The sequence below is a fragment of the Artemia franciscana genome, chromosome 3 (assembly GCF_032884065.1).
Source record: "Artemia franciscana chromosome 3, ASM3288406v1, whole genome shotgun sequence".
In the NCBI taxonomy this organism is placed as follows: domain Eukaryota; kingdom Metazoa; phylum Arthropoda; class Branchiopoda; order Anostraca; family Artemiidae; genus Artemia; species Artemia franciscana.
This window is the reverse complement of record NC_088865.1, coordinates 31,381,191-31,408,536: the sequence shown is the minus strand read 5'-3', so window position 1 is coordinate 31,408,536 and position 27,346 is coordinate 31,381,191. Positions and strand designations below refer to the sequence as shown.

Here is a 27,346-nt window from a genome sequence, read left to right as displayed (position 1 = left end):
TATTCTGTTAAACACTACAAATGTTACATTATGTTAATGGTTTATCGTATGTCCTCTCTTGTTTGGGACGAATAATTATCAGACAATTTTCCAGCCCAATTTTCAAGCGAAACCCTATTCCACTCTAAAGTTTAAAATCTTCAAAACTTTTAAAGCTCTCTTGCAAGTATGAAAATGTTTCGTGCACTCTTATCATTTTGGGCTTGACGAACATGATACGTTAACAATGAAAATTTGACAAATTAAAACATTTGGCTCCCCAATAAATTTCTATGAAGTAAACGAATGACAATCTTAATAGTTTGAATGAGCGTTCGTAATTTGACTCCCAATGAACTCCACCCCATGCAGCTCAACCCCTGTTTAACTACCTTTTGCAGGGATTGAAGGGAATCTGGGTTGAATTGCATAGGAAGCGTTTGAATCATTTGTGTTTTGGAGTATGAAAACTAGTCGATATCATATAATTAAAAACATGTTTAATTTGAAGCTAAATTATTCAAAACAAGGATAGCAATAAAATCTTATCATGTTCATAAACAAATTGAAGTGAGTGAAACTGGATTGTGATAGCTATTGGCTGCATCAGTCCTGGGGGATAGAACTAATTGATACTAAATAATCTTCACTCCCCTCGCTGTGATTATCACTTTTGTATAATAAAAGTCTTGATAAGCTGTTGCATGGAATGCCATATTGGAAAGGACAACAGCATACTCAGCTAAGGCGAACCAAGTGTATACTGAAAAAGGAAAACAAAATAAAACACAAAGAATTCAACCTAGGATGTCGCTTTGAGCTCAATATAGGAGAATTAAAGACACAATACACACACACACACACAAAAAGGTTTCGAACTTTTGTATGGAACGAAATTAATTACTTGAAATTTTCAAAAGGAATTTATGAAATTGCATTTTACAGAGACTCTATCTCACTCACAATTTATAATCTTAATAATTCTATAAAAAGCTTCTGAGGTATTTATCTTTAATTTATTATTTATTTATTTATATCTCCTTTTCTTCCTTTTTGTCGCACAATCAATCCTTTCATTCGTACTAGATTTTATATATATATATATATATATATATATATATATATATATATATATATATATATATATATATATATATATATATATATATATATATATATATATATATATATATATATAAGCACTACTGACGGTTGTTTAGCCAAAGAAGCTTAGCTGGTTGAGGCGTCCTTTTTTTGTCCTCCTTAGGAACTTACCCACAGATAGGGGCAAAATATTCGCCCGTAGATAGGGGATCTGAATTCTGGAGAAAGGGGCAAAATTTTGTACAATTCTTTGCATCTTTAGCTCCCTCTAATTTCTCTGTTTTTAACGCAATTTCCTGATAATATTAGTAACAATGAAGTCTTAAAAATTATTTACGGAAACAAAATTTAATGCAGTCCAAAAAACTTGCAAAAGTTGGGCTGATATTCATTCTGCAAATTTAAATGCATTTTCGTGATAACACTTCTTAGATTCTGTGAAATTGGGAAAGCTACCACAACAAACCCAAGATCGTGAATTATTATCAATTGTGGTATTACCACTAATGTGTTTTCTAAATCAACAAACCGCAATACCGGAAATAAAAGCGATTTCTTTTTATCAATTTCCGCTTTAAAACAAGAATAGCTAAAAATTCAATTGACATCAAAGAAACACATTATTTTATAAAAGAATTTTTACATTAGCTGTTTAAAAATAATGTCCGTCTTGGCATTAAAACAAAAACAGCATGTTTTTGATATTAAAAACATGAGAGATAATTAATATAAATACAAGAGTACTTGTATTTCTAACATACTATCTTCCTCACTCACTCTTACGATGAAAAAAATCGAATAAAACTGGGACCTTACCTCGTTTTAAAACAGATCATACAGAATAGAAAGTTACAGTGATTCAAATTGAAAATTGATGAAAGTAAAAAAAAAAAAAAAAAATTGCAGTGAAACACTTGCAGTATTTTGTAATTTGCTTTATATCTTTTTGACGAACCTGGATAAATTCCTGCGAGACAGTTGTAGCTGATATGAAGACACAGTTTAACCAAAACTTGAAACAAGACTTAAAGCTAATACGATACTTGCTTCTAGCAGGAAATGCCCCACAACTATTTTTTTATATATGATTTATTTGTATGACATTTTTGAGATGTGTGAATTTGATATGTATATTATGCATAATTGTTTTTTTTTTTGTTTTTTTACCATTTTGATGAAATGGTTGCTCACGCTATTGCCAGTTCTAAGTGTATGGTTGTTTTTAAACTTTTATTCTTTTTTTATCTAATTGTCCTGTTTTTGTGCGACTCTGAAATACGAATTCGGTCCAGCTGGGCTTGTGGTAGTATTAAAAAAATACATTATTCCGAATTCAACCTTCTAAAGACGCAACTAGACCCAAACCATTAATCCCTACAACATGCAAATGACATCTGATAAGCCCTCCTAATGGACGCAAGGTTTGGTTGAATTCTGATGCCTAGCTAGTAATTAGCTACTGATAAAACATCTTGAAGTCCCTGTTCCCCCACAGAAGTCAGATCCAAAAAAGGCGTTACTGTGAACCAAGTTCTTGTTTTCTGCCAAGTTTGTTAGAAATTGGCATCCACTTGGGGCAGATATGCTAATCACGAGGATTAAAAGACCGTCATGGACTCCATAAACATGACGTTATGAACGAAGTTGATGGTAGAGGGGGTTGGGGACATTCATGATAGAGCAGCAGCGGACGTAATGTCAGGAGCAGCAGTATTAGTGGTAATGGTGGCAACAGTCATAACTGTAGAAGTAGTAGCAAATGGTTAGAATAGCCTTGATAAAAAAAAAGATTAGCGCTGCTACTCGATGCTGCCTAAAAGATTAAAGTGCGTTTTTATGGTTGTATGCTTTCTGCTAAGCTATATTTCCTCATATTTTTCTATTCTAGACTTGATCTATTAACACCATGAATTTTTAAGAATTAGCAACTGAACATTTACGACCGTTCCCTGAGCTGTCATGAGTTTCAAGAGGCAAAACAAGTCGATCTACTCGGGGTTGAAGAAGGGGGCAGAGATTCTGTCCCCATTTTGGGACCTCTAATAGTGCAGATTAAAAAATTTCGAAGTTCTAATTTCAGCACGGTGGTAATAGTTCAATATCTACATAAAAACAAGAAGAAAAAACAAACTATAATGCCTCTGTTTTGAAATAGATTTAGATAATTTGACGACTTTGTCCCTGAGGCCGCAGGCGTCTGAAGAAAGTTTGATAGGTTTTTCGGTCATTCTAATTAAGCTGACTATCTTAAACTTATAACTGACGTCATTTTGGGTCACGGTGACACTCAGGATACCAACAGAAGTTGAAAGGCCTCCGATCCGTTTGTCACTTTAAAAAGGGTATCAGATCTCAGTGTTCGGATTCGCCTATAAATTCCAATAAATTCCTATATTTTAATGCACTCCTATAAAATGCCTATATTTTGGCTAAAATCCTATTATTCCTATATTATCGGCTGAAGAGCACTAAGAACATTGCTCAGGATTTTCAATTTTCTGTCTTTTTGGTGAAGATTGATAATTAATTACAACTGTTGAGCTTTTTGAACTTAATTAATGCTTTGTGTTGGGCTTAGTAAGCTGCTTCTGCCTGGGCTATGCTGTTGTGTTGACTTAGTAGCCAATGTTTTGTTTTTTGTCATGTTGGGCCTGTCCGAAATGAGCGAATATCAGTATATAGGCTAGCAGTCTCTGCTTAAAGAGACTGGAGTTCTTGCGACTTATGTGTTTCCTGGCTGAACGCTGGCTGGCTGATGTGAATACGGCCCAGTTATTCAAATGGGCTATTCTAAGATAGTTGCTAATTGAGGGAAGTATAAAAGACGTGCACTGGGTAGGCTATATGCTACATTCTGTGATTAATCTGTCCTTTATCTATCTGGTCTTTATCCCCTTCTAAAGAAAAATGATGTTAATCAGATTCGGACTTTTTATTTCAGATATTGTAAATTTTTACTTTATCTCCCCCCTTGGTATAGCAATGGTAAGATAATTCGTAAGTTTGATGTCCCTGGTATAAGTGCAAAGTTGGCCCTCCTGCATGGAAGATTGTCGGAATAAGCTTTTTATCGTTTATCGCCTCACCATCCTTTGGTCCGTCTGTTCGGTTAATCTCATTGTAGCATAGTGTTTTTATGGCACTTGGTATTAACCAAGTGACATATAGCAATCGCAAATTCTGTCGGTGTGTTTGTCTGTCGGTCCTGGTTTTGCTACTTTAGGCACTTCCAGGTAAGCTAGTACGATGAAACTTGGCAGGCGTATCAGGAACTGGACCAGATTAAATTAGAAACAGTCATTTTCCCGATTTGACCATCTGGGGGTGGGGGGGGGGGCGTTAATTCAGAAAAAATGGAAAAATGAAGCATTTTTAACTTACGAATGGTTGATCGGATCTTAATGCAATTTGATGTTTGGAAGGATATCGTGTCTCAGAGCTGTTATTTTAAATCCCGACCGGATCTGGTGACATTGGGGGGAGTTTGGAGGGGGAAACCTAAAATCTTGGAAAACACTTGGAGTGGAGGATTGGCCTGAAACTTGGTGGGAAAAATAAGCACAAGTCCTAAATACATGATTGACATAACCAGAACGGATCCGCTCTCTTTGGGGTAGTTGGGAGGGGGGGGGTTCATTCTGAAAAATTAGAAAAAATGAGGTATTTTTAACTTACGAACGGGTGATCGGATATCAATGAAATTTAATATCTAGAAGGATATCGTGTCTCAAAGCTCTTATTTTAAATCCCGACCGGATCTGGTGACATTGGGGGGGGGGGAGTTTGGGGTGACCTAAAATCATGGAAAACGCTTAGATTGGAGGGATTGGGCTGAAACTTGGTGGGAAAAATAAGCACAAGTCCTATATACATGACTGACATAACCAGAACGGATCCGCTCTCTTTGGGGTTTTTTTTTTTGGGGGGGGGGGGTTGATTCTGAAAAATTAGAAAAAAATGAGGTATTTTTAACTTATGAACGGGTGATCGGATCTCAATGAAATTTGATATTTAGAAGGATATCGTGTCTCAAAGCTCTTATTTTAAATACCGACTGGATCTGGTGACATTTGGGGGAATTTGGGGAGACCTAAAATCATGGAAAACGCTTGATTGGGATCGGGATGAAACTTGGTAATTTATGTGACCATGCATCCTACGCCATCTACCACAGATCTGATCCCGAGAACTTCCGAATCCTATATTTGGCCTATATTTGGGCCCGGGAAATCCTATAAAAATAGGACAGAGCCTATAATTTGAAACGAACCAACCTGTCCGAACCCTGAGATCTAAATATTGGTGTTTATACGAGCTTTCACGTGTCTTTCTGTGATCATCCATTCTACATGATGACGCTATGGAAAAAGAGCATGATGAAAAAAAAAAAAAACATTTGACAGTTATTCTTAATCAACACTATTGAATAAACATAGACTACTATAAAAATGTGAACGAATCTTTCAGTATAATTGAATAATTTATCTGTTACCTTTATATTATAAGCAAGTTTCCAACAGGAAATGTGTTTCTTTTCCATCACAATTAAAAAATCAATGCATGATACAATGTTTTAGACTCTATCTCCTCCCCCTCGAAATACGCACAGTAATTGAAAAGAAATAAAAAAAAACAGTGCTGTCAAAGTAGTATCTATTTTAACAATAGCTTCACATCTACACATCTTATTCGAAGCTCAGTAATAAATGATTTGATATACAAGATTTTAAAGAAATTGTTGGTACGTTTAAATTTAGCATTATTCTCATTTGAATTTGCGCATTTTCCCCTGAAGATACGTTTTCTGTATGTATATATAGAAAATACGTTATTAGCATATACATAATAAGCAGCAATATTGGCTTTCCCTGGTTTCAGGGAACTTCAAAGAATTATTTGTAATAATGAAAACTTACCATAAGGTTCACAATATTTGTTATGACGCACATAAAGATAAACAGCAAACGCAACTCCAAGGCAATTGACTAGAAAAGTGGTAATTTTTAACTGTCGACTTTTCCTCTCCAAAGCGGATTCGTTACTTCTTCTGTAAATTTGCAACAGGACTAATGTGAGCAACATGTATAAAGTAGCGCATATTACAAATAGCGTGAAACAAGCAGCATGAAGTTCTAGAAAAAGAAAGCGAATAATTACATCAGCAGTATAAAAATTACTACTCAATTCTAAAGTTGAAATATCAAGTCAAGATATCAAGAATTGAACAAATTTTTTTACGGAATGTACTGTTTTTCATGAAGAAGAATCATTCAATTGGACAGATTTTAACAATTACTTAAAAACGCTCTTAAAAATTTGAAGCATTAACCCTCAAACCATACACCTCGCACCTTTTAAGCCGATAATTAAGGCCCCTCGTGTCCAAACCTTTCATTACATCTAAGAAAACAGCTCCTAATTTAAAAGCTTTATCAAATGCATTTAAAAGCTTTATCAAATGCATTTAAAAGCTTTATCAAATGCATTTAAAACATTTATTCAACCAAACTTTTATGGAACATATCTTAATATGCAAAAAATGGGCATAATTGGTCTTCAAATGCACTTTAATGAAACATCAAACCAATACCTTTAAAGATAAACCTTTAGAGGTTTCGTAATACCTTAGTAACAGGGTCTGTACTTTATAATTTAATGAATTTAAAAAAAAAATTAAAAAGTATGTCATCTTTTGAAAAAAAAATTTTTGCTCAAGAAAGATTGAAATTTTATTTAATCTTAATCAATTGTCGAGAGGACGAAGCTCAATTGCAATAAATAGGTTGGATGTAAAGAAAAAAAAAGTAAGTTTTCGAAGCTTAACCCCACGCAGACTAAACATTTCTAACGACAAAAGGCTATCTACAAGAAGATTGTCCGATCGGGGTTAAATACCAGTCAGAGGTATTTCATACGCTGGATGTTGAACTGGACAACATATTTAGGGATGATAATGTACATCATCTTGCAAAATACATGGTAAGGCCAGGGAAGCTAAACACTAGTCCCATCACATCTAATTAGACTGTTGTTTTTTTCGGGGGAGCGGGAAGGAGAATTGAGGCAATAGGCCTTTATTGTCTGATCCCTGACTAATTTAGGCGAATCTACCCATGATAAAACAATATAACTACAACCGATAGGCCCACTCCAGGCGAGATATACACAAAGTTTCGGTTTCGTTTTTCCATGATATTATAATTATGAGGCATGAGCGGAATTATGCCGTGTGGCATTCTAACTAATGTAAATTAATATTAAATTGACTGAATATATTAATTGGCTTTTCTTTTCTTTTTTATAATGAGCGTTATGACGAAAAAAAAGTTTTGTCCTGTTGTAAAAATTCGAAAGAAACTGGTAAGTCGGGCTTACAGCCAAAACCCTGTAAATGATAAAATTTCTATCTTATGCTTTATTTTATTTTTCAAGATGGACATCAATTCTCATATCCTGGAAACGAAAGAAATTAGTTATAGATCAATTTTTATAAAGAATTGTGACACCTTAATAGCAAATGAAAGCTTAGAACCAAAAAAAAAAGGCTAAACAATAAATAACCTTAAAAGTGTGCAAGATTTCAGTTTTAATTAGTAGTCAGTTATCTATTAATTAGTCAGTTATCTATTAATTAGTCACTTACCTATTATTATTCAATTATCTATTTATTAATCAGTTATCTATTGTTAGTCAGTTATCTATTAATTAGTTAGTCAATAATCTATTTTCAAAGTGAAATTTTGGTGCGGGAAGTGCCTTTTGGTTAAGGGCAGCTTAAAAGAGACGCCATTCAGGATATTTCAAAATGTCTGTGACAAAAATGAGCTTCCAATTCTAGAGGCTAAATTCATTACACGTCATGATCAAATTCAATCGTGTAAAAACCAAGTAGAATCATGTTATTTTACTTGTGTAGTTGTGATTTTAAATAAGTTGAATGTCAAAAATTCACACTCCTAGAAAGACTTAAGAACTAAGCAAAGGACTTACCATGGATAAAAGTAGAAGAGATCAATGAAAGGCCCAGAAGTGATAAAATCTCGGCAACATTAAATACTACCGTCATCCAGGTTAGCCATATAGATGAAGATACTAAAATTGTCCTGAAATGAAATAATCGGTCTTGAAAATCGTTTCAAGCAGTAAATATATTTGTTATGTTTGAACACTCTTTTAACAACTTCAACATAACTAAAATTCCCAAGTATCCAGGGGCCTGGCCTCACATCCAAGCCTACTTTGAACGAGGGAATGTTCAGATGTAAAAAATCTTGCTCCGATTCCCATCATCAAGGCTGGATTTAAATCTTTGGTGCCCCCTAGGCCCAAGTGTTTTGGCAACCCTAGGCCCAGGCAAATTCTTTCGGGGAGACAGATTTACGGGAAAACTCCCAAAAATTCGGAGATAGTGGAAGCCTTGAACAGAAGGCAACTGATGGGTGATGAGGCAAAACCAATGCAAAAGAGAGATGATACCAAGCTCACAGCTGCCATTCTTGGGAGACATCTGACAGTTTATAAGCGGCTATGAAATTCTTAGGTTGTTTTAAAATCCCCTTTCTGTGAATACGCAGCATAGCAGCAAAGGGCATCTGGCACTTTGACGACAAATCACATCAGTCCAGTTTTCGTTAAGAAAAAAAAATCGTGCAGTGTTTTTTTTTTTTTGCACCTCTTGGCATTGTGTGCCCTTAGGCCCGGGCCTATGCGTAAATCCTGGCTTGCCCATAATCAGAATACTTTCGAATACACTATTTCAAAGTTTTTTTTCTGCTAGTTCCGTTATACTACTTCCAATGAGGAATAATTGAGAAAATATATCAAATTTTCCTTTGGCACTCTAACTTGTAAAAGAGCCCAAAACCACCCAAAGTGAGTAGGTGTACGAGTCCACTGTTCCGAATTTTAGCCATTTCAGTGTTTTCTCACGTTTTTTAGCTAGTTGACTATATTTTCATTCTTGTTTCTTTCTTTCTTTATATTTCTTTACTCAATTTTTTGCTGGTTTTTCTAGTGAGCTATACATAAATTATGATTATTATTGTATTTTACCAAATTCTAAAAAAGACATTGTAATAAGGTTTGTTTCATTTTTGACGTTATACTTTTACTTAGAAAATAATTCTTCTCGTAAAAAAAAGATGTATTTATTCTTGGTATTGATCTGAATACATCAAGTCTTGGAGATTTTGGACCTGGCGTCTGAAGCGAAAAATTAAATATAATATTTGTGATTTACATGATAAGAATTAAGCAATATAAGTGACATTCGGAACCAGTGCCTAGAATAATTATACAAATCAAATTAACCACCTATACAAACACACTCTTTTATATCATTTAATATAAAAACTATACAACAGAATCCAAAAACTACTGTTACAAAAAATTCAATTCCGACTAGGGATCTCTCATAAACTAATGATATCGACTTTAGATCCCTACATACAACCGAGTCCGAGCATTTATTACCCTTTTAGTACCCTATCTTTACGAACTTGTATCTTATTTGTCCCATTATTGGGGTAGCAGTGTTGTGCCAAGTACTTCTTTTTTTATTTAAGTACAAGTACCAAGTACTCAGAGAAATTTGTACTTAAGTACAAGTATTAAGTACATCTCTAAAAATCTACTTAAGTAATAAGTACTTCTGATAAAGTACTTCAGTACTTAAGTACTCAAGTATTTCGAATTTACTCTCTAAAAATCTACTTAAGTAATAAGTACTTCTGATAAAGTACTTCAGTACTTAAGTACTCAAGTATTTCGAATTTACTTCAGTATTTAAGTACTCAAGTACTAATATTTTACTTTCAGTAAATAACACGCAAAATACTTCTTTAATATCCGTTTCCTTTCAAAGTAGACAAGATAAGCAAGATTCTGACGAGAAATCGATCGCTTTTCAGAAAAACCGACAGTTTTCATGAAAAAAAAATCAACTGGTTTCACGAAAAATTGGATTTTACTTCAGTTAAGATATAAAAAGAAAAGAATTTACAAAGAACATTCATTACAGCTTCATCATAACTTAACTTAATTTCTTAGTTGCTCCTTTCAACAGCAGAAGCTGAACATACCATCTTCGAGCATGTTCCTTTTTGGAGTAAAAATTCCACCACTTACCGAAAAAAGTCGTTCTGCAGGTGCAGACAAAGGAATGATACAGTTGTACTTCCTGAAAACTTCCATTATCCTTGGGTACACTTTGAGCACAAATAGGTCCTTTCGCCTCTCATTCAAATACGACAAAATCTCAATCTTCACAGAATTGGTTTCACGGCCACGATTTCCAGAATTATCACGAGTCCTTTCTTCATCACTAAGATCAAAGTATTCATCTCCAGACAAAAAACTACCTTTATCAGCCTCGTACTTCTGAAATCTTCGACTTTTTTCGCTTCGTCAACCAAGAGTTCAACTGCTACATCCTTCTGGCTATCAGGAAACCACTTCAATTTGAAGAAAGGATGACTTGGAGTGACAATAACATATTCTCTTGCATGAAGAACTCTCTCGTCCAGGATCGTGGGGAATCTTTTTTCATGACCCACAAGTAGAGCATGTACCAAAGGCTGGCTGACTTTCGCCAAATCTTTCAGCTTTTTGAGCTTCTTTTCAAGCGATTTGATTGCAGGATAAATAGTACCGAAGTAACATTTTTTCCTCCCCCCTGAAGAATTTCCAATGCCACTGCTACTGGCTCCATAATTTTCATGTATTCTTCAAGAATTTCAACATCACGAGAAGCTAGCCTTGGTTTTTGCAAAGCATCACATACGTCAGCAAGCTTTCCAATTTTGTTACAATCCATCAAACATTTGACACTGTCATACTTCGAGTTCCACCTGGTTACCACAGGTCTTATAAGCTGTTTGTCATATACCTCTTTCACAGCATGAGCAGCTTTTTGATCTCTTATTCACGGCATCTCAGAGAGCAATACACTTCGAAAAAGCGGCGTGGTACTCCTTCTTATATGCAATATCACAGAGGGCTTTATCAGCATTGGTGGATGCAAGCAGGCTAATCGTGTTGCTGACACATCTGAATGTGGAGGAAGTTGGAAATACTCGGGTCGTCATGAGAATCGAGTATTTCTCCTACGTTTGTAAAAGAGAATGAGCCATTCTGGCCTGCTTCATCTTCATTTTCTTCATCACTGACTTGAACATGCTCATCGGAAACCATCGGATATTCCCTGAGTGCCATGCTAAATCTAGAGGCGTTATCGGTCGAAACCCCTCGTACCTTTTTATCAGCTGCAATTTTGTACCTGGCAAATACGCCATTCAGTTGTTCAGCAATTCTGTCATTAGTGTATGAGTACTTTGACCGGGAACAAGCAAGGGCACAAGATTTCCATTTAAATCCTCGTTGAGGAACTGTGCAGTCATTCCCAAGTAGCTTTTGACCGAATGTCTGCTGTCAACGACATGTTGCTTCATTTTGCTTAAATTTGCACAGCTAAAGCTTTTCTTCCTGAAATCTTTGCATAAGGTGCAAGACTTGTTATCAGATTTTTGAACGACGGCTTCTCAACAGTGTAATGGGGTCGCATCTCATCCACAATATAGTCCAGTAACAAAAAATTCGATTTTGACTGTGTCAGTTTCAACGGTCTTGCAGCAAATAAATATCTCTTAACATGACGCATCGGCCCTGCGACATGCCGGTTTAATTTGTCTGTGCCATGAAGAAAGTATTTGAGTACTTAAGTACCCTAAATACATCAATTGTTACTTAAGTATAAGTATTAAGTACTTTAGAAATTATTGGCTTAAGTAGAGTGCAAGTACTGAGATTTTTTACTTAAGTAGTTACTTAAGTACTTCCCATCACTGTGGGGTAGTAGCATGGATACTAGTAGTATTGTATCACTAGCACTATATTGATTAAGATAGGCAGTACAAGAAAAATACAAGGTGCTGCGAGGTGTATCCAATCTCCAAAAACACTTGGAGCTTGTCTTTGTGCGCGGGAGGAGTACTAGAAAATAGTGAGGAGAAAATAGTATGAAAAGAGGAATATTAGGAGTCCTAGAAATTGGAGAAAATAGTTCCAAAGCTGGGATATTATGGTGAAAGATTTATTTTTACAAATCGAATTGCATGAATGCAACAGTTGTTTGGCAAATAAAAATACAACTAAAATATCGAAACACAACTCAAACACAAGACATGCTGCTCAAAATATATCGTAAATAATCATTTCAAATTTCGATATTCTAGAATTCTAAATATTGGATGGTCGTGGAAAGTTGAAGAAGGACTCACATGATCCAGAATTGTAAGTTCTAGTGCCCTTTTTAAGGTTCAAGACAGATTGAGGTTTAGCACAGGAAGGACTTCTAATTATGAAAACATTCTGCATAGAGCAGAGGTTTTCAAACATATATTTTACAAGAAAGGTGGACATGATATACAAATTAGTGAATGGCGAAAGTCATCCTCGAATTTTCAACATAAATAAATGAAGAACCCAAAGTTAGGCTCTGAGGTTCGTGCCCCTTTTTACTCACCTCTCCATTTTTATACAGAAAGGTTGACATGCTACACCTTGTCAGAGTCAGAGTGGCATAAAGCTTTTCATTATGCATGATCAGACGTTCCGTAGCAAGGACCTCGACTACCCATTCCATCCAATTTTTTTCCTTACTAAAAATAATATATAGGGGACTCTAAGTTTGTTAATCACAAATCTTAGGCTAAAAGCAGAAAATGGAGTTCCAAACCCATTAGTCACCAAGTAGACCTGCACAAATCAGGAAGTCCATGCTCTACTCTCCCTCCTCATGCTTTGCGCATACAGAAATAGGTTACCTCTTTTGATTCTTCTAAGTTAGAACTGCATTGACTCTGCCCCCATTTTATTTTATTTCTTTCAATAAGTACAGAGCCCAAGGCACACACAATCGCCCTCACAGCCTCAGATGTCCTCGAATCATTCTTCCATCGATTATCCCCCCATTTACCATTTGATTAATAGGTCATTTCAACTAGGAATATTTCCCCAACGTCTTAAACTTGCATGTGTGATAGCTCTCTTTAAAGGAGGTGACCGAAAGGATCCTGGGAACTATAGGCCGATCTCTCTTTTGACAGTGTTCTCTAAGATATTTGAAAGGGCAATGCTCAAACGTCTGGTGAGATTTCTTGAAGCAAAATTTTTTTTCCATCAGCATCAGTTTGGGTTTCGCGCAAAGTATTCTACAGAACATGCTTGTAATAGACTTTTTCATTTTATACGACAATCTTTAGATTCTAATCTTATTCCTGCAGCCATTTTTCTTGATGTAAAGAAAGCTTTTGACAGCCTAACACATAAGATTCTCATTGGTAAACTTTATCATCTTGGTGTCCGTGGGGAAGCATCGTCTTGGTTCTCGTCATACCTAACTGACAGATCAATCGCCACGGAAGCTATAGACGAAAAAGTTCCAATTGAATACGGAGTACCCCAAGGTTCTATTCTTGGGCCAACCCTATTCCTCATCTATGTGAACCATCTCTACCGACTTTTTAACACCCCAATTAACAATGTTTGCTGTAGATTGTGTCACAAATCTTACTCTCAGAGTACGTTGGTATTCACACCTGGTAGTCCAGAAGAATCAATAGCATTTGCAGATGACACTACTTTAGGTGCTGCAGCTCCGGATGAATCATCCCTTATTCTAAAGCTTCAAGCAATGACTGAGAAAATACTCTTTTGGTTTGACATAAATCAACTAACTTTCAATGTAAAAAAGTCATAACTTCTTATTTTTTCTCGTAAAGGTGTGAGCTGCCCCACAATTACTGAGCTTCATACACCATGAGGCTCCACAAGTCGTCCCCTGGATCGATATGTGCGATTCCTGGGAGTTCTTTTGGATGAAAATTTATCATTTAAGTGGCACGTTCAAATAATAAGAGTGAAAATTTCCCGTGGACTAGGGATCATCCGAAAATTAAAGAGTTTATTTCCTTTCCCTATCCTCCGTCTTTTATACTTTTCTCTGATTTACCCTTATATATGTTACTGTTCGTCTGTGTGGATGTCCACATTTCCCTCAGTATTTGCTCCTATTCACCATCTTCATGAGAAAGCGGCAAGAATTCTCCAGTCGGCTACACAAACTCCTCTTGACCTCCTCAAATTAAAGATATTTATGTTTTATCTCTATCTTGGTTGGCATATCAATACTTCCAGAGAGATCTCCCGTGTTGTTTTTCGGGACTACTCAAACTAGTAGGGGAAGTAAATTTGTATATGGTTCGTAATCGGGAGGATGTGATGATTCCAGCTAGTCCCTCGGTTCGTTCAGACTTCGGCCTGGCTGTGACTGTGGGGCGTGCTTGGAACTTGGTTCCCGCTGAGATCCGGCAGTCACGAACACTTGGCTCCTTTCAGAGACAGATGAAAAGTTTCTTATTAAAGGCTTCTTATTAAATGTTTCTTATGGTTTTTTTTTTTTGGGGGGGGGGGGGTTGTTGTTTTGTTGGTGTTGTATCCTCGATGACGCAGAGAATTTTAATTTGTATTTATTGTCGGGTGATGTGAGGGTTGCTGGTTCGTGGGGACTGCCGGTGAGTTGATTTATTTTCCTTATACATTTATATTTAGATGTTGGTTAATATGTTTATGACAAGTTTTATGATTCTTTATTTATTGTATGCCGTTTCCCAAATAACGGGCCATTGAGCCCTTTGGGTTATTGTTTTTTTTTATTGTTCTTTTATGAAAATAAATAGAACTTGAACTTGAACAATAAAAGCGTTTTATTCAGAACAATCAAAAAATAAAGGAAAACATACCTACAAAAGCATCATGAATCATGATGGGCATAATCTCAGGGACAGGAGCCCTAAATTCTGCAAATAGCCAACCTAAAATAGACTTCATTGATACATTTAACAGGCAAATGGACATACTATATCTTGTTGAATCCACATCAAACAAACATTTTTAATCGGCATGACTGAAAGGCTGAAACAAACTTCTGGGACCATGAATTCTCAACCCCCTCCCCCTGAATACTTAAATACAACCTGCTTTTTTTATCTTTTGACAAGCCATCATTGGTGGACCATTTGGTCGATAGGGTGAATGATTCGTCTCGGACCAAAGACTGAAGAAAAGACAAATTTGCTCCCCCCCCCCTAGATATTGAAAAATATGTTTTGCCTACAAATTTCCCTGAATTAACGCCACCGGTACTAATAGCCAAGAGTACATCTCCATCATTTTTTTGGGGGTGGGGGGTGGATAATAGGGGCTCCGAATTCCGCGGAGTCAATGGGCATGGGATATCCTTCAGCGGAAAGGCGTGTTGGAACATTTTTGAACAACACAAGCCTGAATGTCTTTTCAAAATATCTGAAAACTTGTTTTGGAAAATAATTTTACAATGGATACTGAACACCCAATGAAAAAAACAGTAAAGGTGGCATGCGCCTGCTCTAAGTCTTCAATAGCACATTATTCTTCAAGCAGTAGTGAAGAAAAGTTGCTATTTAGAAAAGACGCTAATATTTTTGCTTCTTTAACCTGTATTTCCTAGCTGAAAGGCCACAAATAGGGACTTGTAAAGTCCAATACCGTATTCTTTATCTTTATTTACCGTTGGACACTGTTTGATATAGAATATACAGAAAATCTGAACAATTCTAGACAGCATTGGGGCAGAAACCTTACGTTACTCAAAAGTTGCCAGATATGTCCATCGGAAGGGAAAAATTTTAACCTAGAGTTTGAAACTTACCTTCCTTTTTGTATCTTTCTTTAAAAAATGAAATCTAGAAAAAATGCACAAAACTTTATTCTTGTGTAAATCGGGGTACGGAGGTAAACATTATCAGAGGGGGGAGGGGTACACAGAATATCGCAAAACTCGATCTCCTACTCTAGCATGTTAAAAATGATAAAAATTGGAAAAGAGTATGGGTTGGTAACGCATATATGAGCACACAAAATTTCTAAATTGCGAGAAAAATATACATATATTGTTCGATTTCGCTTTATCATACTTGTAGCACAAATTCCGTACATCATAATGATCGAGAGATAAATACCTCACAAATAGTGCTGACGTTAGGTGAAATGCGACTATATTCAGCAATAATCCTTAGTACATTCATGTCATTTTTTTTTTTAAGCTGGTTAAAAAAAATATTTAAGAAAAGAGAAAATAGCAAGGAGTCAGTATTGTATTATACATAGAGGCAGTTCTACATTTATGAGTTAATATGTGAATGCACAACGTAAGGATTAGGACGTTATCATCGTTTATTAGGCGCTTTGATTACAAATAAGATAATTTGGAGCTATATTGGAGCTTCAATTTAACATTGGAAGTAAAAATTTAGACAACTAAATGATTCCTGCAATTGATCCCCCCCTCTGCCAACGTCCATGACCAAACCAAATATGATCAGTGTATGGAGGTATGCATTATTGGAGGGGGGAGGGGTACACAGAATATCGCGAAACTCGATCTCCTAATCTAGCATGTTAAAACTGATAACAATAGGAAAAGAGTATTGGTTACTAACGCATATATGTGGAAACAAAAACAATCTAGATTCTCTTGATACTAAGCAGATTCCTCAAGACTGGCGGGATGCAAACATTACACCTGTACACAAAGGAGGTAGCCGCAACAACGTTTCCAATTATCAACCCATTAGTCTTACATCTGTAGCTGGGAATCGTGAATACTCACATTGTCGAACACCTGACCACCAATGAGCTGCTCAATGATAGTCAGCATGGCTTTAGACATGGATGCTCGGTTGAAACTAATTTGATTGATGCGTATGATTATGTTACTGAGCATCTAGATCAAGCAATCCCTGTCGACTTAGTTCTATTGGATTTTGCGAAAGCCTTTGATAAAGTATGTCACCGTCGACTAAGGACCAAGTTATTTGCAATTGGAATACATAATGAAATCGTAGAGTGGGTGTTCCAGTTTCTTTCCGGGAGAAAGCAAAGGGTGAAAATATTTGGAAAAAATGGACAGGTATTCTTTTCAGAAGAGGTGGAAGTATTAAGTGGAGTGCCCCAGGGAACCATCTTGGGACCAACTTTATTCAACATTTATATTAATGATGCACCAACCACAGTCAAAAATAAAGTAAGTCTTTATGCTGATGACTCCAAACTCATTGGAACTGTCGATACACCCGATAAGAGAGCCTCTATGCAGAATGACCTGTGGGCACTTTCCCATTGGGCAACTTTGTGGAGGCTTGAATTCAATGTAAACAAATGTCAAACAATCCACTTTGGAAAGAAAAATGAGAAATGCCCTTATCATATGTTAGGGATGGATGGATCAAGACAGACTATTATGTCATCTGAAGTGGAGAGAGACTTGGGTGTCATAGTTGATAAAGAATTAAAATTCACTATACACACACAGACAGCTGTAGCCAAAGCACTCCAAACCCTGGGCATTATAAAAAGAACAATCACTAGCAGGTCACCTATGGTGATGACTAAATTATATAAGGCATTGGTCAGGCCTAATTTGGAGTTTGGCATGTGTGTTTCTAGCCCCCTCAACAAAGGTGACCAGCAGAAGTTAGAAACAGTTCAGAGACGGGCTACGAAAGCAATTGAGGGATGCAAATATTTAAACTACTCATCCCGTCTGAAGAGGCTGAAACTCCCCACTCTTGTCTACAGACGTAAAAGGGGTGATATTATCATGACGCATAAGCTCCTGAATTACAACTCTCCATTAAATAAGCTATTCCAACTTGACCAGTCTGCCAGAACTAGGGGGCATAGTCGGAAACTGTATCAGAAGAGAGCTGCCACTAGACTACGCAATAACTTCTTCACTTATAGAATAGTGAGTTTGTGGAATTCTCTCACCGAAAAAGCGGTCACTACCCCCAGGACTGCTGCCTTTAAAAGAGCCGTTGATGGAGAATGGTCATCAAAGCCGTGGCGAACTGAGTGGGATGCCGTTGAGACGTCCAACCATCGTCATCACTAACAAGCAATTCTATAGGATTTAATCCTTATTTCGCTGGACAATGCGATTTAAGGTAGTTTAAGTACAAATATCGTTATAAAAAGTACTAAGTCTTATTTTCTTTTTTGGTGTTTTTTCTATCAGGAAATTATATTCAATGTATGTACCTTGTTATCCTTCAATAATTCCATTTCTGTCCCATAAGCAGATGTAGAAGGTGCATTCATCTCCAATTTTAAAACAAAAAATCTAATCTTGAGCTGTTAAATTTTAGGAAGTAAAATAACCTTAAATATTAGGAAAACCAATTTGATCTGAGCAAAAGTGTCAAAACAGTAAACATTGTACATTTTCGGAGTTTCGCCATTAACTAGGCTCACCTGGTTAATTGATGACAAAGTTTCAAAGGCAGTGTATTTACATAAATATTAATGGGAACATATTAGGAAGTGTAATGGGACTCCCTTTTCGTGTTTTTGATGTTAAAAACGAGCATGGATTAATTTAAAAATAATCATCTGCTAAAAGAGCGAAGTTAAAACTTAAAACAAGCAACAGCTTTAAAGTTACTTAATAAGCTGTATTTTTCCAAAATTATTAGGGGGACAGCTATCCCCCTATCCATATTTCTCTAAAAATGAATGTAGTTAAAAATGTTGGGCATGAGTAAGCACGTTTTCAGCAGCCACACTCCCCCTCCTACACTTAAACACGGGTCCAACATCATTCTTCCATAATAGCTGATGCGCAACTATGCATCACAACACCTAATTTTGTCAAGGCTCAAACGAATCAATTTAGCTAAACGAACCTTTAAAATAAATGTCTATATCAACCCTTTTTTGCTTGGACTACAAGCATCTTTAGGAACAAACGCATCGTTGCATGGCATTACTGCCTCTGAACCAAAGAAACTCAGTACAAAGTTTCTTGACAATTTTAAATTGACTGGCTATCTTGGGACATTCAAATAGTCGCTTTTTGGCCCCCTTTGACTAAAAATAGGTGTTTTGTCCAACGAATTGGCAGGCAACACCATGTTATTGTAGCGAAGTATTTTTGCAGCTTAAAAAGGACACTATAATTTTTAATTTTCGTTTGAATAAGCCTTCTCCCGATGTCGTAGGACTATTGCTTCAATATTATCAACCCTGGAAAAGATAAAACAACAGCAAATTAAGACACATCTGTGATCATTTTTCTTAGAAAAAAAAGAGCAAAATTTCACATTTTGGTAGATAGGGCTTTAAACTTCAAAAATAGGGTACTCTGTTACACTGAATTTGATAGAGTAATTTCCATCAAGATCATCCACCCTTTTGAAAGTGTTTTGTGTCTTTTTCAAAAATTGGGCAAATTTTCTCAGGCTCATAAATGTTGACTGGTAACTTTAAACTCAACGAATGTTATATATTTAGAATTGTCATAAAAGATATTTCTTTTAATGTAATATTACTATCAAAGTTTCAGTCACCTAGATCTTTGGTTACTACAGTATTGGTAGAAGTTGCTTTTTACTTACAACCAGAAACTGTTTGATAAAGATGGCATTCAAAGGTGACGTTATCAGACTGATTTTACAAAGATCATCTGTAGGGGAGGTCTAAAACTTGCAATTCGAGCAACACACATTCATATTTCGATAATTACAGTTTAACAACCACTACTGGTACATACAATAGGGATTATTGTATTATATATTATACTTACTTATAATGTTCTAGGTAGATGGACGCCACAAATAATCTTGGGGCAGTGTGTAGTGCTATTCCTAACTTCCAAACATGGCTTTGGGGGTAATGACCAATGGCACTTGAAATTGAGGGCAGATAATTGACAACCTAAGAAAGGTATATGTTACCACAAAGAGTTAAATTTGGGAAAGCTATTCTAGCGACAAGCTGTGATAGAAAGGTATAGAAAAGTAGCAGAGATCAAAGTGTTTAAATTTTCCCAAGTAAGAGATTTGACATTGTTGTTTTTCTGTAAGAATGGTGTGCTTTGGCAACCAAGATTGTAAACTTTATTGTATTCTTAATTGTAAAGTAACTAAAGAGACGAAACCGTATACCATTTAAAACAGAACTAACGATTACTTTATTGAAGATAGAACATCTTATACCTATAAATACTAGTTTAAGGCTCTGAAAGCCAAAGCCACCTTAAAATTGTTTCTACACATAGCCAGCTTAAACCTTACAGACAGGACTAGCAAGAGCCAAGACTAGGCCCCACAAACACACTTCTTTATAATTGCCAAACCTTTAACATTCAACCTTTAGACGATTTTTCATACAAAACATATTGAGATAGCTCATAGTGAGATCCCAGAGTTCCATAAAAAGCGTTTTTAAACTTTGTTTTCCAGAGAAGAAAAAGAAAATTTGTCACAGACCATACAAGCGACCCTTTAGAAAAAGTTAATAAGGCAAAAAATAAGCATTTTTAAACCAACCTTTTTTTAGAGTCAAATCTTTTAAATAATAAAAACACAAAATAAATAAGAAGAATCTGCAAAGTTTTTTTTAGAAAATAGAGTAATTTTTTTGTTTTAACAGTTCAAAATAATACAAGTGCTAAAATAAATAAAAATATATAGAGTGAAGCTACAAAATCTTTTTTAGCCATATTCCCCCACCCCCACTAAAACTCACAATGGTGGTAACAATTATACAATTTTATGATAAAAAGTTGAGCTCTCCTCTCCCTATGACTCTTCGGAATTCATATCCCCGTGTTTTTGTGCTAATCCTAGTTTGGACATTAAAAGATAAAATCCAGAGAATAATAGGCTCTAGCATTTGTCCCCTGACATCCTTATTGAGTTGATTAGGACTTTCACTGATGGTTTTTATCAACACCTTTATTTGATTCTGATAACAAAATTACAAGCTTCACTGATTGCTTGGGCATTGAATTTTATCATCCTAACTTAGAAAACTAAGAGCTCTTCTTAGTTTTTTTTTAAATTTAATTGTTGTGGCTTCTGCTTTTTCTATACTTTCAGAGAGTTTTTTTTTATTTCAAAGAGTAAAGAATTATGCTTAGTGTTGAATCCCAACAGCTTGTTAGTCTACTAAACAGAACTCTGACAACATAACATTTAGTTTACTTAATTGACACAATTCTAAATAGCTCTCAGGGAACAAATATATGATGGCATCTCATTTCTGTGGAGCTACAACAAGCTTTTGAATTTAGTTACCCACAATGCTTTAATCAATGAACTACTATGTAATTTTCAAATTGAATATCTAAATAATTTTTTAGTGAAAATTGTTCCTTTTGCCATTTCTGGTAGGCTGCAAAAGGTTATATTTTCAAATTTCCACTCTAGTCCCATTTCTGTGTACTACATTATTTTCCAGGGTAGCTCCTGGTAATGTAGACAATTATGCTTCTGGTAATGGTTAGTAACCTTGGTAAGAATTTCCCTGATTGGTGGATGATTTATTTATTCTGGAAATTTCTATAGTAATGTAAAAAATAACTACAAGTGGCATAGTAGATGTTAAAAACAAATAAAATAAAAATAAATACAATTATAGAACAAGTTTTAGTATGTTGTCAGTTTTGTGAAATAGAAAGAATCGGACTTGATATGTAAAGTAACCCCCTTGCCATACTTACAGCTGTGGCTGAGGTAACCAGTATTTTAAATACAAAAACGAATCCAACCACATCTAGTGTTTTCAGCATAAATTTTCTCCTACCTTCCTTTGTGCAAAGGCACCTGAAATGACTATGGCAAGAGTAAAAATCTTCAGGACAACTATATCTAATGACCCTATGTAAGTTATATCCATGTTTCTGATATCCTTAAACAGACTAATTCCTCCTTCAGCTTCTTTGGCTCTTAAATTAAGATAATTATCTCTCTTCCCAATCTCTCTGTTGTTTTAAGCCTTTGATGAACCTGAACAATCTTTGCATAAGAAGAGTGCAACTTGCAGAAATAGACCTACAGCAATGAGTCTTTCAGGAGACCCTGGAATTTGAACAGGGATATTGGAGTTCTTTAAGAGAGTTCCAGCTGCTTTGTAGATGCTGCATAGTAGCAGGATAGTTGTCATGAGTGTGAGGTTTGCTTAATGCTTGGGCTAACATCACATTCACTTCTTTGTTGTCTCTAATACCAGCAAGGCTTGGTATATGTTAGAATTTTATGTGCATATCCCTTTGTTGTATTTCTAGCAATATGTTTCTCTACTCAGCCGAATGTGCAGCCTGCTGTGCAAAAAGTAGGATAGCAAACTAGCAATGCTACTTGGTAGTTTTTGAATTTGTTGGCATATTTTGTCTGAAAATACCATTTTTACATATAAGATACTTTTTCCTAAAAAAAAAAGCTGTCAAAGCACAAGTTGTGCTGCTAAAGTGTTGGCAGCTTTTGAATTCTGTCAAATTCTGCTACTGGTAGCTTTGGAACTTTTTCCATACCTGTGTGTGACTTTGACTTTTCTGTGGATAGTTTTCAGTAGAGCAAGAAAAGACTTTGATTCCCTGAGCACTTTATTGCCAGGATGACTTATTCCTTATATTTTTCTGGTGGCTTACATGATGGCACTAAACTCTGTTGTTAGGACAAAAGGCCCATCTGGTAATCTTTTTGCTACATGGGGTCCATTTCATGATTTCAAAGCTGCTAAAGAAGCCTTTTTGTTTCTGACAGCTGCATCAATGTAGACCTTTATATGGTTTTGACCATTGTCCCATTCTCAGCTCCAAAGGTGCCCCCCTAGAAATTCAAATTCACAGTAGATTTTAACAAAACTTTTTATATGTTGGAATTTTTCTGTTGGATGTTCACTGGTAGATGGTTGATAAAACTGGAAAAAAACAGAAAATTTCTAAATATCGTTTCCAATGTCAATATCTACGTTTCGATATTCAATATTAATTTTTGAATATCATATTCCTCAGTATGCCAAAGCAAAGGTACCTCATTCAATACCAACATGGAAAAAGACAATTAGAAATACTTCACCACTTTTTCCACCTGTATGTCTCTCCAGCCAAGTGGTTAAGAGTACCAAACCTGGGCCACCCCAGTATTTGTTTAGTTGTCTCCAGCTTATGTTTAAGCACCTGACAAAAGAAACAGAGAAGTGGCCAGGGGAACATCAAAACTTGTTTTTTGGCTATAAAATTAAGAAAGATTATGGTCAGTATAAGAAAATCTACTAAATAAATTTCAGTAAAGCTTAAAAAAACTAAAGAGTATTATTTTCAAATTATGAATTGACAGATCAACACCAAAAGTAAGCTGTTTTGCTAATCTGTGTGTCTCCTTTAGGAAGTAGACCTTAAGTTCTTCAGTTGCTACATATTTGATAATGATAATATAGTGAACAGGATTTCCTTTCTTGCTCTTCAACTTAACCAGAATTTAGTCACCAGCCTCGACTTTCTCAATGTCAAATTCGACATTGCTGGTAGGGGGCTCATCTTCAATGTCCATACTGGAGTCTGAAGAGATGTTGTATACAAGCTCATCTACTCAGAATTTTCAATCCAAATACAACTCTTATTACAAGAAACATGCCTTTTGCTTTTTGTCTTTTCACTTCTCTGACTTTGTTTGTTTCCAGGACTAGGGTTTTCTTGGCACAAACAGCTTTTATCCCAGCAGTAATGTGTTCTTTCACAGGGGTATTGGTGAGCACTTCTAACTTTTCATCCTGTTTTCCTGGTAATTTGTTGTGTTGAGTATTTTGGAAAGGGGTTTGCATGGACTTTCTCTTCTAATAAATCATCTGCTGAACTTTGTTTCTCATTTAGAGACAGAACCCATCCTGTGTCTGTTTTGAGCCTATGTTAAAGAAGGAGTGTAAATGTTGCACAGGACTTGTACTGAGCATAGAAACTTCCCTGGTAAGTGTTTCACTAGATGTGATAGGCATTCTGTCTGAGACATGACAAGAGGAACTCAAAATTCTTGAAGACATCCCTGCTGGTGGGATAGACTGCACTTGCTCTGAATACACTGATTATTTTATCAGAAGTGAAAGTCTTTGGATGTGTTTCCCCCAGCAGCTCAGCAATGTTATGCACTGACATAGTTTTACATTTATGGGCAGTCATAAAACTTGTGGCTTACTGGTTGCAGTGGGTCTTAAGGCACCCCATGACTATCCTTTCTAGAGGATGTAGTTTGTAAGTAGTATTGATAGGGACAGTTAAAACAACAACACCATTATTTTTAGCTAGATCAAGCAATTTAATTATCTATCAGCTGATCTGGTTGTCTGTTTTCAGAAGTTTAGATGACAATTTAGCACATTTGACTTGATTGATAAAATCCTGCAAGTAAAGCAAAAAATGGGAGGCAGTCACCCAGCCAGAAGCATTTTCTGAGCTGATCATGATGGTTCCTGGTAAAGCTTCCTTGAGTAAAAATTTTTGACACTATTTTCCTCAAGAAATAAGAAGAGAAGGGGTTGTGTTCCCAATGCATTAACACCAGCACAAATCAAGGTCACCTGACCTCTTTCTGCTGATGTGACCTTCCCTATTTACTTCTGGCCATGATGTGCTTTGTCAACATTCCAAATGTCTTATGGATGTAACATGTGTTTATCTAGACCTTGCCCCAGGTTGTTAAAGAAAGCTCCTACACTGTGATAGTTAGAAGCAGTTGCCTATCATAAGCTTGTGCCTTCTGGTGCTCTAACTGATAGTTTTAAGGCAATCCATAAAACCACAGTACCAATCTTTCCTATAATTCCTCCACCATCTCCACTACTTTTGCATTTCCAGTTATCCAGTACTTTTATACTCTTAATAATGACATAATTGTATGCACATTTATGTGCTTTTAGGGGAGTACAGTTGAAATGCATATCAGCTATTGTTTTCAAGTAAGTTTTTAGTCCCTTTTCTTGTTAATCTGTAAATATTTATCATGTGCTGTAACAGGGTGTAAAGAAACTCAGGTCCAGACTTTTTAAAGGGATATTTAGCATCTCAACTTTTTTCATGTAGTTTTGTAGAGTTCTTCAAAGGACACCCATGGCACTTCCAGAGAATCCAACTGACTTTTGTCAACTAAGACAGAAAAAACTACTGTTTTATTTTCTTCCAGAATGGGCTTAAAATAGAACTTTCCCCAGAAATATTGATTGAACTATGAAAGAGCTCAAGGAAACAATCCAGTGAAGTATTGATGGTATTTATGTGTTATACTACCAACACTCAAGTGCTTCAGTTAAGTAGAGCTGGTTTTTATGACCATGTATGAAATTCATTTAGTTTCTAATCTGTATTGATAGAAAATAGTGTTGGACTATGGATGTTAGAATGGATTCTCCAAAGACTAAAAAAGAAGCAATTAGATTTTCCTAGGATGAGGGAGTGTTGTCCAGAATATTCTGGAGTCTGCATTCTATAAGTTTCTTCCATAGGATTGAGCATCAGTCTGTAAGTTACTTCTGTAGTTTCTATAATTTTGTTAATAAAGTATAATATTTTCATCATTTTTTAGTGAAATTTCATTAGGATTGAGCATCAGAGAAGCAGGTTCTACTTATATGAATCACTTGAGTGTTGGCAGTATAATACATAAGTACTGTATTGACTTTCATCCTAGCTAAATTATGTTATAAACTACAAAATTACCAGAACATAACAATTACTGCCCCCCTAAAACAGCTAAGAATGCAGGCTAGAATTTACCAATCCGGCCAAACAGGACCAGCCCTAGGGATGCACAATGCCAGGGGGCATTGTGCATCCCCTGGGCACTGATCACAGATCAGTTTGTTTTTCTTGACAGAATTGGACTGATGTAACTTATCCTTAAGTGTCAAGTGCACTCAGCTACCATGCAAATCATTCCTCAGAAATCATAAAGCATGCAAATGAGCAATTGAGTTTTATCCTGACTATCTTGAGCCTAACATTTTAGATGAATGCTTACATTTGAAACCCTTCTTAATACCCTTAGCTGCTTAATACCCTCATCATACAAACATTTGATTCTCGGTCATTATCATGAGTGATCTTATTTGGCAATAAAATAAAAATTGTCATCTTAAAGATTATTTTCTTGAGATAAATTGGCTCTCTCTCCTATAGCATGAATATAGAGCAGCAAAAATGCTTGTGCCTAGAAGCATCAAAGCTTTAAATCCAGCCCTGTATAAATGACAATTCTTGCTCACTAACCAATTTTATTTTAGAAACATGCTTTTAAGATTTTGTTTACTATGGACTGCTTTGCCTTTAGAGAAGGGCTAAAAATAAAATTTACCCCAGAAACAATAATTAAACAATGAAAGAGCATAGGCTAAGAAATGCAATAAATATTTTGCTGTTTATAATATTGACTTATGAATAAAGCAAATATACCATTTCATGCCTTTTTTTGCTCTTAACAAATATAATAATAGTGTCTGCAAATTCAAATTTGAGCACTTTTGAACCCTTGAAAAGACCAAAAATTTCCAGTTTCTGCATATAAAAATGGATTTCAGACTTTTTAAATAAATCTGCTTTTTACCTTAAATCACCTTAAATTGCAGTTTGAAGTGATTTAAAGCTATATAATCCAAAAGTACTGATGTATCACAGTTAAGTTGGATAAAATATTCAAAACAATTTCTCCATTTTCCTGTCTGCCTTGTTTTTTCTGTCAGCTTTGGTATTTTTCAACATGTATGTGAAACAGCAGTTCATAAGCAACCCTACAGAAAAAGAAGAAAATATGGCAGTTTGTTTTGATTTGTTTTCATCAAACTTAATCTTGACAAACAATTGTTTGCAAATATACAACTTACAAAATGGATTTAAAATGAAAAAAAAAAATAGAAATATATGTTATAACCCATTTTTATATAAACAAACATATAGAATGAAACTGTTATTTTCAAGGGCTTTTAAAAATTGAATTTGCAAGAAAAACAATTATTACATTCACAAAGAACATACAAAATAGTATCTAATGGTTTTTACAATTTCATGAGCTGCAAATTTGCCATAATAATTGAAAAAAAAACTTACACCGCAATGAGTAGCAGTAGTTTGTCTGAAACTAAACAAAAGAGACCAGATTATGCAAAATAAAAAACTTAAGAAGGGTAAAGAAAGCGTAGCTACGGCTGCATGACGAAAAGAAAGTCTTATTCTATTTCGAAAGACCGGGTCACTCCCATCTCCTCCCTCCCCTTGTTCTAAGAGACTTTTCATTTCATTTGTGAAAAACTAGCTTCCTCTTGGGAAAGTCAAACATGCTTTTTATTTTTGAAATTCAGATAATTCTGCTTTACACTTGCCAGTTCCGTATTTTTGACAGTC

The 27,346-nt window shown here is 35.5% G+C and overlaps 1 protein-coding gene across 1 annotated transcript; it reads right to left on the bottom strand.

Annotated features, from left to right (window-relative positions):
* Nucleotides 1-464: 464 nt before the first annotated feature.
* LOC136025160 (post-GPI attachment to proteins factor 2-like) lies at nucleotides 465-27,304 on the bottom strand. Its single transcript, XM_065700911.1, has 5 exons — nucleotides 27,053-27,304; nucleotides 19,763-19,893; nucleotides 8,074-8,186; nucleotides 6,000-6,215; nucleotides 465-742 (listed from the first exon to the last, which is right to left on the bottom strand). The coding sequence occupies exons 1-5, from the start codon at nucleotides 27,236-27,238 to the stop codon at nucleotides 615-617; spliced, it is 774 nt and encodes a 257-aa protein (XP_065556983.1). The 5' UTR covers nucleotides 27,239-27,304; the 3' UTR covers nucleotides 465-614.
* Between the last annotated feature and the right edge of the window lie 42 nt (nucleotides 27,305-27,346).

What these genes read in the sequence shown, in the direction of transcription:
- LOC136025160 (XM_065700911.1), bottom strand. Translation starts at nt 27,238, where the DNA reads ATGAAAAGTCTCTTAGAACAAGGGGAGGGAGGAGATGGGAGTGACCCG. An exon ending in ATCTACCTAGAACATTATAA is followed by an intron (nt 8,187 to 19,762) that starts GTAAGTATAATA and finishes ATTTCATTTCAG; the next exon opens with GACAATTTTAGTATCTTCAT. An exon ending in CTCTTCTACTTTTATCCATG is followed by an intron (nt 6,216 to 8,073) that starts GTAAGTCCTTTG and finishes TTCTTTTTCTAG; the next exon opens with AACTTCATGCTGCTTGTTTC.